The sequence below is a fragment of the Monodon monoceros genome, unplaced genomic scaffold (genome assembly GCF_005190385.1).
Source record: "Monodon monoceros isolate NGI ecotype Baffin Bay Population unplaced genomic scaffold, NGI_Narwhal_1 Super_Scaffold_16, whole genome shotgun sequence".
Lineage (NCBI taxonomy): Eukaryota > Metazoa > Chordata > Mammalia > Artiodactyla > Monodontidae > Monodon > Monodon monoceros.
This window is the reverse complement of record NW_021703772.1, coordinates 21,034,481-21,047,029: the sequence shown is the minus strand read 5'-3', so window position 1 is coordinate 21,047,029 and position 12,549 is coordinate 21,034,481. Positions and strand designations below refer to the sequence as shown.

At 45.3% G+C, this 12,549-nt stretch overlaps 1 protein-coding gene across 1 annotated transcript; it reads left to right on the top strand.

Moving 5' to 3' along the window:
- The first annotated feature begins 8,920 nt into the window (after window positions 1–8,920).
- On the top strand, window positions 8,921–11,393 carry RPL37A (ribosomal protein L37a). Its single transcript, XM_029225448.1, has 4 exons — window positions 8,921–9,001; window positions 9,417–9,545; window positions 10,119–10,201; window positions 11,270–11,393. Exons 1-4 carry the CDS (start codon window positions 8,999–9,001, stop codon window positions 11,331–11,333), a joined length of 279 nt encoding a protein of 92 aa, XP_029081281.1. The 5' UTR covers window positions 8,921–8,998; the 3' UTR covers window positions 11,334–11,393.
- The last annotated feature ends 1,156 nt before the right edge of the window (window positions 11,394–12,549 follow it).

Genomic DNA, 12,549 nt, shown 5'->3' with positions numbered 1-12,549 from the left:
CGTCTTGGCTTCCCACGAGCCTTTTTCTAGGTCAGAGGGAGAACTGAGAAACAGATCTGGAGGTGGCCTCCCCTCCTTCCCGGCTCCTGGGTTTTGCCTTATCTGTGCATTCTTGTCTATGGGAAACAATGTTTTCTGAAGCTCTTTTTAACTGAAGTTTAAACTGCAAAGGGGATGAAAGTAAGTCTATCCTTATTTTTTTACCCTATCCTGTGACTTCTTACCAAGTTCAGGATTACAATGTAAAAAAATGCTTAGAAGCTTAAAGAGGATTCACTGGCTCACTCTCTCATACCTATGTTTTTTTTTTTTTTCCTGCGGTACGCGGGCCTCTCACCGTTGTGGCCTCTCCCGTTGTGGAGCACAGGCTCGGGACGCGCAGGCTCAGCGGCCATGGCTCACGGGCCCAGCCGCTCCGCGGCATGTGGGATCTTCCCGGACCAGGGCCCGAACCCGCGTCCTCTGCATCGGCAGGCGGACTCTCAACCACTGCGCCACCAGGGAAGCCCCCATACCTCTGTTTTATTTTGGTGCTGCGTCTTCCGGGGGGGGCGGGTCTCAGCGAAAGAAATGGATTCCTCATCATAGCAGAAAGCATTGAGAAGCCTGTGAGTCACGGTCTTTGGGGTATTATGACAGCTAACAGTTATCGGATTTTGTAACACCCTCTGCCCACATCCCCCCCCCCCCAACCCATTCAACAGATACGCTGAGTACCAAGCGCTCTTCCTCTTCCTTTTAACCCCTCTTTTGGGGGATGAAACAGAACATACAAAAGAGTTCATGAAACAAATTTACAGCTTAACAAAATATTATAAAATAATTATAATAGTATTAAATATTATTAAAATATTTATAAAATAAAAACCTGTGTAACCATGATCCCAAAGTTATGAATATATTATCTTCTAGAAGCTTTATTGTTTTGCTTTTAATGTTTAGATGTACAATCCAACTGGAGTTTATTTTTGCACATGGAGTGAGATAAGGTCAAGGTTAATATTTTTCCATATGAATATGCAGTTATCTCAGCACCATTTATTGAAAAGCCTGTCCCTTCAGCCACTGCTCTATTCACTACTATAAATTTTATAGAAAAATGAACTAATCTAGAAATGCCTAAATAAAAAAATGAAAGTCCTACATCCTCATCCCTCCTACTCCTAGCCCTATTTCCTAGAGGTAATAACTAATATAAACAATTGGGGATGAAGCCATTGGTAACTTATTCCCTTTGTATACAAATCTGTGTAAATGTACAGAGAATTTGCTTTTATAAAAATTGTATCAAATGCTTCATACTGACAATGGCTCATTTTACATAATACATTTGGCCATTGTTTCATATTGCTTTCCCTTATCCCTTTTAAGAGGTGCCAAGTAACTCCCATCCTGATGGATTTAACTGCCTGTGTCAATTCTCTATGAAATGTCCATTCAAAAAAACAACCAACCACTAGAATGAATTTAAAGTAAATTTGTAGAGAGAAGAGAGGAAGGAAGGAATCCATGCGCTGAATCCAGTTCAGACAGCTGATTCTTTCCAGGTGTCCAGGCCTTGGCCTTGGCAGCCTCTCCCTCCTCTTGCTGAGTCAGCTCTTCCCAGCGGAGCCTGGCTTACAGTACTCTTTGACAGTTCTATGCAGACTTTGCTCTTGTCTGTGGCCATCAGAGAAGGGAGAGCAAGAGCTCTTCAGGCACAAAGTGAAGAAACAACGTGGGCCCCGGGACCCCGGGATAAGCCCTTTCTGTCTCCAGCATGAGATGAATGTAGCATGATGCTTGCACCTCAGATTTCTTTCAAGAATAAAATGTTCCATATGCCCCCAAGAGGACTGGTCAATGCAGCAGCCACAAGAACTCTTCTCTGGAGGCGACTTTTAACTTATTTATTTTTCTAAAGGCAAAAAGTGAATTTTGAGGGCTCCTGTGGAGGAGGAGTGCCTCAGCAGAGCTTTTGTTTTGTTTTGTTTTTGCGGTACGCGGGGCTCTCACTGTTGTGGCCTCTCCCGTTGTGGAGCACAGGCTCCGGACGCGCAGGCTCAGCGGCCATGGCTTATGTGCCCAGCCACTCTGCGGCATGTGGGATCTTCCCAGACCAGGAATCGAACCTGTGTCCCCTGCCTTGGCAGGTGGATTCTTAACCACTGCACCAACGAGGGGAGTCCCAACGACTTCCTCTTATAATGGAGTGTCTCATTTTCAGGCACTCTACTGCATTTCTACTCATGCATCCTCTCTTCTCTTGCTCTCTGTGTCCCTTTGAAGGCCAGAGACATAGGAGGCTATACAGGAGATGGGGTGGGCGATGGTAAATGTGCTAAGAGATGGTCTGAATTAGACTCTAGAGCCAGCCCAGGAGAGCTCACCTCAGCTCGGGCTGCCCCAGTGCAAGGCTGGCCGTGCTTACCCACCCACCCTGGACAAGTGAGCACCACTCCTGCCTGGCCTAGAGGCACAGACTGGAACAGGAGGGCCATGAGAGTGCTTGGGTTTGTTTTTTTTTTTGGCTAAGCCACACGGCTTGCAGGATCTTAGTTCCCTGACCAGGGATTGAACCCACGCCACCACAGTGAAAGTGCCGAGTCCCAACCACTGGACCACCAGGGAACTTCCAAGTGCTTGTTTCTCAACACTCCTTCACCCGTCCTGTTTGTTTGCACTAATACGTTTTAATTTAGTTTTCTGGAGACAGGACATAGTTTGGGTGGAAAGGTTTCCAGAAATTGTCCCCCAAAGGCAGTGTGTTTCTCTTCTGGAGAAGACTTGCTCCCTTGGCCCCTTGCCGTCCTCCACCCTAAAGGGACAGAGAATGTGTGGGTGGAGCCTCTGGTGAAACTGAGGGACACTGAGTACACCCTACTCCATCGGCAGTGGCCATGTAGTCGGTGGCAGTAGCCATGACTATAATAGTCTCATTGTGCTCAAGCTAAAGAAATTAAGGAGACAAGAGATGCGCATATTTTTAAGAAGAAGTAGAAAGCAGATATGTTGAAGTTCCCTGAGTGTGGCAGAACAGAAAATAGGATTGAAAAGGCATCAAGAGACATTGAAATCATGTATCATCATCACCATCTCAACAATAATAGCCATCATTTAGAAATGCCCACCAGGTACCTCATAGAAATTATTTAATCGTCCCAAGAACCTTAGAAGTTATGGTATACTCATTTTGCAGCTGAGGAAACAGCTTGAATCTTGTGATATAGTAGAAAGAGCACTAGTCTGGAAGTCATTTATTGACTGTATGACCTTGGGCAAGTCATTTGACCTCGCTGGGCTTCAGTTTCCAGTCGGAGCTATGTTATCTCTAAAGCCTTTCTTTAGTTCTAACATAAGTGGATTGATCTTGTAAGGCAGAGAAGCCCAGATAAATAAAACCCTTAAAACCCATCATCGCCATTATACCGTCTAAGGTAACACTTCCCCACTCAATACATATCCATTACCACTGATGTGCCAGGCTCTGTGCTCAGTCCTGGGATGCAGAGGTGGACAACTGAGGCCCTGTCTTCAGGGAGTTGACTTGTGGTGACCTTGGCTTGTTGCTTTTCAAATAGACTTTATTTTTAGAAAAGTTTTAGATTTATAAAGAAATTGAAGAGATAGTACAGACAGTTCCCATATACTTTCTCACCCAGTTCCCCCTGTTATTAACATCTTACATTAGTATGGTACATTCATTATAATCAATGAACCAATATTGATACATTATTATTAACTTAAATGTATAGTTTATTCAGAGCACCTTAGTTTTTACCTAATGTCTTCTTCTGTTCCAGGATCTCATTTTTACATTTAGTCATCATGTCGCCTTAAGCTCCCCTTGGCTGTGACAGTTTCTCAGACTCTCTTGCTTTTTATGATCTTAACAGTTTGGGGGAGTGCCGGTCAAGTATTTTGTAGGACACCCCACTATTGGAATTTGTCTGATTTTTTTTTCGTGACTAGACTGGGGTTATGGGTTTGGGGGAGGAGGATCACAAAAATAAAGTGCCATTGTCACCACATCTATCAGAAGGACATACTCTCTCCATGATTTACGACTGTTTGATATTGACCTTGACCTGTTTGGCAGTTTCTCCACTCTAAAGTTACTCTTTTTTTCCCCTTTTTTGTGCTCTTTGGAAGAAGTTACTCTGCACAGCCCACACTTAAGGAGTGAGGAGTTATATCCCCCTTCCTAGAGGGCACAGAATCCACAAAAATTGTCTAGAATTCTTCTGCAAGAGAGATTCTCCCCATTTATTTATTCAACCATTTATTTATATCAGCATGAACTCATGGACATTTATTTTCTACTTTGGGTTAAAAATCAATAAAACTTTATTTTTTGATCAAAAGTTTCCAGACTTATCCATTGGGAGTTCTTTCAATTGGTTCCCATGGCTCTTTGACGTAGCTCCATCACAGCAGGGTTTTTCTGCTTTTTGTGTTTTGAGCACTCCTTTACTTTCTGGCACTACAAGATGCTCCAGGCTCATCTTGTACATGTTCTGCCCCAGTCCTAGAATCAGTCATTTCTCCAAGGAGCCCTGGTTCCTTTCATCGTGTAACAGAATGATATTAGAAACCATGATGAGAGCTAGGTGTACTCGCTGCTAATGGACTTAAAAAAATTTTTTTTCCAATTATAAATACATACTCATTAGAAAAGATAATTAGAAAATGCAGAAATGTATAAAAACAAAACTCAATTGAAATATTCCCACTACCCACAACCACAGAAAAGTAGACTTTTTGCTTTTTCTCTGGAATTACATAGCCAGAGCTGGCATAACAGAACAGGGAGGGTAAAGAGAGAACTGCTTTTGTTCCACACAAAAAGTCTACAGGATGGTGAGAACACAAATTGCCCGGTCAGTCCTCTGTCCCAACAGCACTCAAAGTCTGGAAACTCTCCCTGGAATCTCAGAACACAAGAACTGGATGCGACCCTAGAGGTCATCTTGTCCAGCCCCTCATTGTAAAGATGGTAAGTGCTGGGAGGCAGGAGGTGGTTCTCCAGGCCATGCAGGGACCGTGGCTAACCCAAAGTCATACCACAAGGTAGTCAGAGAGCCTGCCCTGGACCAAGTGCCAGAGACCCGATTTCAAGTTAAGAACGTCTTCTGCTATGATTTAGTTCAGTGCACTAAATATTATGACTTGGAGTGGTATAAGCCAACAATTAACAGAACTTACTTTGGGGTCAGATAGATGTGGATTTCAGTTCTAGTTCCACCACACTGCTGTGTGCCCTTGGACAAAGTACTTAACTTCTCTGAGTGGTAGTCTCTCCATCTGAAATGATAACAGTAATAGTTACAACTGTATAGTATTTACTATGTTCCAGGCACTGTGGCAAACGCTTGTCATGTGTTTAACTCATTGACTCTTTACAACAACATCATGAGGTAGGTATTATAATTATTCAGATTTTACAGTTGAGGAAACCGACACAGAGAAAAGTAAAATAACTTATCAGAGGTCTCACAAGGGGTAAATAGCAGAGCCCTGCTTTGAAACCAGACCTATGTTCCTTACCATAACATAAGACCTCCTCTCTTTATCCTAATGATGAAGATAATGATTCTTCCTATCTCAAAGGATCATAGTGAAAAGTAAATGTGAACATCCATGTAAAATACTCAGAACAGTGCCCACCATATGGTACCTTCCAGAACATGCCAGCTGGCATTACTGTTATCACTTCTGCTGCTTTGAGCCCCAGTGAGGCAGGCTAGGACCTGGGGCCCTTCGCTGCAGTGCTTGCATCTGGACAACAAAATACAAAGAACCTATATGGTACTAAAAATAACTGTGTGCCTGCGCAGCTGGGGCAAATTCTGCACAAAAGATACAAAGAGACCAAAAAACACATGCTACTTTTGAAGAGCCAGGAGCAAAAACAGGGTACTGCACATACGCCTGCACACAACACCTTCTAATCCACCCCTCCGCCCGGCCCCTGGACACACCCCTACTCACACCCCATAAGAGGAACCAGCTGGCTCCCACTCAGAGAGCAAGCAAGCAAGGGAACCTGTTATTTCTTCTCCATCCCCCCTGCTGCAGCAGGGGCCCCAATAAAGCCTTGCCTGAATTTCTTGTCTGGCCTCTGATCAATTTCTATTGATTAAGGAGGCCAAGAACCCTGGTCGGTAACAACTCTACTCATCCTGTACTCAAATCTTGAAGGGTTGAAAGATCGTAACCGTATGAAATTCGAAGTATGTAACTGTCTGCAAGGTGTGTGTGTGGGTTTTTTTTGTCAGGTAAGGTTTTACTGTGGCCCCTGCTGCAGCAAGGAGGAGTGAGAACTAACAACAGGTTTCCTTGCTTGCTCGGGAACTGCAGGGGTGGGGAGAGCAGGTTCCTTATATGGGGCGAGGGTGGGGGTGTGTCCAGGGGTCGGACTGGAGGGGCGGCTTAGGTGTTTTGCCCACCCCTCTGGTGGTGCTGAGTGCAGGGGGCATGCTCAGTACCCTGCCTTTGCTCCCTTCACCCAGTTTTTGCTCCTGGCTCTTCAGAAATGGCAGTTGGGCTTTATTGGTCTTTTGTATCTTTTGTCCAGAATTTGCCCCACCTGGTCATGCACACAGTTATTTTTAGTCCCGTACAGTTTCTTTGTATTTTGTTCCTGGAGGAGAGGTGTGTCCAGGTGCAAGCGCGGCAGCAAAGGGTCCCAGGTCGCAGCCTGTCTCATTCCCCCGGAGAGATTCTACACCCCTATCCTTTTTTTTTTGCGGTACGCGGGCCTCTCACTGTTGTGGCCTCTCCCGTTGCGGAGCACAGGCTCCGGATGCGCAGGCTCAGCGGCCACGGCTCACGGGCCCAGCCGCTCCGCGGCATGTGGGATCCTCCCGGACCGGGACACGAACCCGTGTCCCCTGCATCGGCAGGCAGACTCTCAACCACTGCGCCACCAGGGAAGCCCCTACACCCTTATTCTTAAGGGGGAAGGGGCCGAAGGTCTCTTCTTCTGAAACTTCTTCCTGCTGGACAGGGGCCGCCGACCGTAGCCTACCCTAGAGGTGTAGAAGTCCCTCGCTGACTGTTCCAAGGACCTGTGGGGACCTGGGCCACTCTCTGCTGAAATGGGTTGAATACCTTGAGCCATAGTGAGCCTTACTTCAAACTGTTGGAGCCTAGAAGACACAAACTTAACCAAAAGGTTAAACAAACACGGGCCAAAATGAGAAGAACAACAACAGCCTTAAAGAGTCTAGAAAGGGAAGGAACCAGGTTAACTTTGGGAGGGCTTCTTTAACTGTTGACCAGACGGGGAGGCAATGTCACCCCTACCAAGAAGCCATTCTTTCTGGGTGTATACTTTTGTTAATCTCAGGGTTAAAGTTTAACATGTTTCTCTATTATTAGAGTGGAAGGTCGGACCTGTTGGTCCCAGGTCTCCTTGGACAAAAAAGTCTTAGTCACAGGTTTACAACAGTAGGGAAAACCATGGAGTACTAGATGAAATATAGCATAAGTCAGTATGACTGAAAAGAAAAGGGTTATAAGAAATTGAAAACCTCCTACCAGAAAGTTTTTTATACCTTGTGGGATCCAAGAGAACAAACTAGAGAACCAGTTTTTAATTTCCCTGCCCATATTCAATAGCGAGGATTGGTGGTTAATTGTCTGCTGAAGCCAGGTGGCTTGTAGAATTTTAATATACCATGAGCCATGAACACATGCACAATCATTTGTGAACTGAAGCCTTTTTTTTTTTTTTTTCTTGCGTTACGCGGGCCTCTCACTGTTGTGGCCTCTCCTGTTGCGGAGCACAGGCTCCGGATGCGCAGGCCCAGCGGCCATGGCTCATGGGCCCAGACGCTCCGGGGCATGTGGGATCCTCCCGAACCAGAGCATGAACCCGTGTCCCCTGCATCGGCAGGCAGACTCTCAACCACTGCACCACGAGGAAAGCCCGTGAAGCCAGTTTTTAACCTGAATTCTGACTGGAAACAAGGTCAAGTAATCCCACAATGCCTTTCGGCCCTCATGGTCTTTCTTAGCTCCTAAATCATGGATCCTCCCTTACACTTTTATTTCAAAATTCTCTGAGCTTCCTCTCCTCGGAAGTAACCATCTTCTGAGAAAAGACAGCAAAACTTTCAAGAGTGTGTTCTACATGTTCCCAGCCTCTTTATTTGAACATACCCTTCAGTTCCTGGCCTTAACCAGAAACCTAGCTCTTCTCTGCTGACCCTTATGAAGGAGCTGGAAGGAAAGATAATAGATGTGGTTCAAGAGTGAGATTCTGGGACTTAAGGTTTCAGGCAGGGACCTGACAGCTGAGGATGGGGCCGTGGGAGTGGATTCTGAAATGAAGCGGGAGGTAGGCCATCAGAACTGAGATGGAGGGGGAAGCTGAAAGACTTACATGGTTCACTCCTCCCCAGCCTTCGGATCTGACTTTCCTCAGGGAACCCAAGGCTCTTCCGTTTTAGGAGTCGGTGGAACCATCTTCCTTCCTTCACAGCTCTGATCAGTTTTATAACTTGTTAATGTGGTCATATGGCTTCCTCTGGCTGGACTGTAACTTATGAGTGGAGCCTTGGTCTTTAGTCACCTCTGTGCCGGCCCCCTGCACAGGGCCTGCCGCTTTTAGAAGGCATACTGTAGGAAGCAATGAGATTTGGAATCATAAGATCTAAGCCCTTATCTAAGCCAAGCGTCAGTGAGCAAGTCACTTAAATTCTGAATCTTGTCCATAAAAATGACGGAAATCGTACCTGCTTTGCAGGATTTCGTGAGATATGTGTCAGATAATGTCGATGTGGGAAAGTGCTTCTGCTACACAGTTTGCTGCTACAACCTGGGAAAGAGTAAACCTGTCTCAAAAGCGTCCAGCCACACCCTCCGGGAGGCACCCGGAATGAGAAAAACCTCCGAACCATAGAGTTCAGTTCCTAGCTGGGCCTCCCAGCCCTCCACTTCCGCTTGACCGCCTAAAACCGCGCCTGCGCAGTTGGCCACTTCCTCTCTGGGCTTGGACCTAGGTTGCTGCGTCATGGTGAGTGTTGCTCCCGGGTGAGGCCTAGATGTGTATCTGCTTGCATCTATCCTTTTTTTTGTTTGTTTCTTTGTCTTAACCTACCTCTCTTGCTCGCCCGCTCTGTGCCGTGTCCCCGGCCTCTGTACCCTCGCCGCTCCTTTCGGATGCGGCTTGGAGCGGATGGGCGGGGGAGCTTGGCGGGGGGGCTGGCGCGTCCGGCCGGGTTAACCGGGTGCCCTCGGAGCACCGGGCCCACCGTCGGTCCTGGTTTTACCGGGATGGGGTGGAATGGGGGGGAGCTACGTGACAGGCGGGGGCTGGGTGGGTGGAAGAATGGCGTATGGAGGCCCCGGGACTTGGTGGAGTGGAGGGGCGAAGTCTCCGTTTCTTGGTCCTAATATCGCTGGTTTCTCTCTTATCTCATTCTTAACAGGCGAAACGCACCAAGAAGGTCGGAATCGTGGGCAAATACGGGACCCGTTATGGTGCCTCCCTGAGGAAAATGGTGAAGAAAATTGAAATCAGCCAGCACGCCAAGTACACTTGCTCCTTCTGTGGCAAGGTAAGATGGGCGCTGGGACGGGGGGAGAGGGAGGGAAGGTTTCCTTCTGAAGTGAGCCCTCTCTTGAAGGAAGTTTATAAATGGTTTGCTGGTTCTAAGTTGTTGAGCGGTTAGAGTTGCACATACCATTGGTGACCCGTTATGAGATAAGAGTATTGTTTATAATTTCAGGTTTTGTCAAACGCTTTTCATTTAAAGAAAACTATTTGGGAGCTAAAGGGGGAAAAATTATTTGGCAGCCCCAGCCGAAACCAAACCTGCTTTGTGGGACATGTTCTGTGTTTTGTCTACTGATGTTGCTAGAGATTTTTGTTAAATATTTGTATGTTTATTGTGTGCAAAAGTACTGTTATGGCAATGCTTGCTTTGGGGGGAGGGAAGGGTCTTCCACATCCCTGGAAGTGTCACCATGGTGAATGCAAATTTTGCACCAGCGAACTTGAAATTAGAAAAAACATGAATAGCCACATAAAATACACCAGCTTTAGTTTTCTAGTGTAATTTAGACCCCTGGATGTTTATTATATAAAAGGCTCTTTTTTGGTCATAGGAAAAATTGATTGTCTTTTACAGACCAAGATGAAGAGACGAGCTGTGGGCATTTGGCACTGTGGTTCCTGCATGAAAACTGTAGCTGGTGGTGCGTGGACCTACAAGTGAGTCCATTTCTTTCTGGTATTTGGAAGCGTTGGGAGCATGTCGAAATTCCAGGTTTGTTGCTGGATGGGCTGGTTTGTTTAACAGGTCTGTTAGTTGGGCTGACTGCTGAACACTTGTGTGGCAGGCTGTTTTTATAAAAACTAAGCGGTCAGTTAGCTTATTACTGTATGTGTATGGAGGCCATCTGGGCCACCACGCCTTTGCCACTCTAAACAGTATTGGTTGGACTTTTTCAGCTTTGTGACTGACAAGGGCCAGGTGATATTTATTGCTGTGATAAACCTCTGTGCTGGTTATTGATTGTGTGGACTCCTGAGTTTATCCGTTTCTGGAAACTCAGGCCACTCTTGAAGGCCGCTAACCTTGGAATTCATTGCTGACCCTGGAGGTTGACATGTTTTTCCTCTAGCTAGTGTGTGGACTTGTGCTGTCCAATACAATAGCCACTTACATACAGTTAAGGGACTTGGCTAGTGTAGTTGAAGTTGTTGATTTTTGTTAAATTTAAATTTAAAATGGAAACAATGTAAAACGTTGGAAAATGTTGAAATGATAATGTGGATATACATAAAAGCACCTGTGGGAGTGTCTGTGAGGATGAAAGGGGAAGTGGGGAGTTGGTTGCTCTCCTGGCCGTGATGGTTAAATTAGCGTTCATCTACCACGTGGGGGTGGGGTGGGTGTATGTTTTTCAGGTGCAGTTCCTGAGTGTTGTGGCAAAACATTCTTCTGTCATTTCCACAATGTACTGTAGTCTGCTTTACTACCTTAGTCATTGTTTTCTTGATATCTCACCGTACCATCTTATAATTTATTAGTTTCTTCGGACATTCTGTCCGTTCTCTTTTAATGAGTTTAGTCCAGCCTCTTGTAGTCATTCCTTCATGTTAATTTCATGCTCCGCTGTCTGAGAAATCAGATGCATGAGATTCAGGTTCTGAAGACGTGGCTGTTAATAGATGCCATCATCGTCATTAAGATTGTAATGTAAAAATGAGGCACATTTCTCATTTGCCATTCTACATGTTAACTAGTTTTGGAACCAAATTTGTTTTTCTTTCCAGCACCACTTCTGCCGTCACAGTAAAGTCTGCCATCAGAAGACTGAAGGAATTGAAGGACCAGTAGAAGCGCCACCATTTGATACGTTGCTAGCCTATAATAAATGGGTTAATTTATGTAACAAAACTACTTTGGTTTGTTGTTAATTCTATTAGTTAGATGTTCTTATTTGCATTGCATTAACTTTCTAAAAAAGGACTTGGATACTAAAATTCTTTTAATTTTTGTTGGAAGAACATGCTCAGATGGGTTGTCATAATCCAGTTTTTTTTCAATAGTCAAATGGTACATGACATAAAAATATGAGCCTAAGTCTGTTCTTGCCAGTTAGATTTCTTTGAGATACATTGGTTCAAAAAATGCAAACTTCTAAAATCACAGTTATATAGATTTTAATATTTTGAAGGCAGGATGACATACACTGCCTATTAACTTGGTGTTTTGTCTGACCACACATTGACCTTGTAGAGATGTTTGACACAGGCCTGCAGGAATGGGATTTTGGATCCACATAGGGAGTTGAGTAAGCATTAGGTGTCTGCGGTTAAGAAGCACCAACTCAGCCAAACTGCCTGGGTAGTTGTGTGGTGTATGTTAAGTTTCTTAACTTCTCTGCTTAGTTTCCCACGTAATGCCTGGTAGTAGAATGGAGTATGTGATGGGAGCTGGGATTACTAATTTGGAGTCTTATTTGCAGGCTTTTGTGTTACTTTGCTTGGGAATTTGGGTGTGATTCTGTAGGCAATAGAGGATTACTAGAATTTTAAAAGTGGTAAGGTGACGTTTAACATTTGTTGAGCCTGGGTATTCTAAGCATAGAGTATTATTTAATACCACAACAACTTAATGAAGTGTAGATAATCTCATTTACACATGACAGAGTTATATAACTTGTAAATGATGAAGCTGGGATTTCAACCCATGCATTCTTGGCTCCAGAGCTGATATGCCTAGACGTAGTTGTTTTTTTTATGATAGTTTAAGAGGAGTGGGTGGGGGGCATAGAGACCAATTAGAAGGCTGTTGAAATAGTAGGTTGTTTTTTTTTTCTCTCGGTACATGGTCTCTCACTGTCGTGGCCTCTCCTGTTGCGGAGCACAGGTTCCGGACACGCAGGCTCAGCGGCCATGGCTCACGGGCCTAGCTGCTCCGCAGCCTGTGGGATCTTCCCGGACTGGGGCACAAGCCCGTTTTCCCCTGCATCGGCAGGCGGACTCTAAACCACTGCGCCACCAGGGAAGCCCAGTAAATATTTTTGTGGCTAAAAAAATAGTGACTTTTC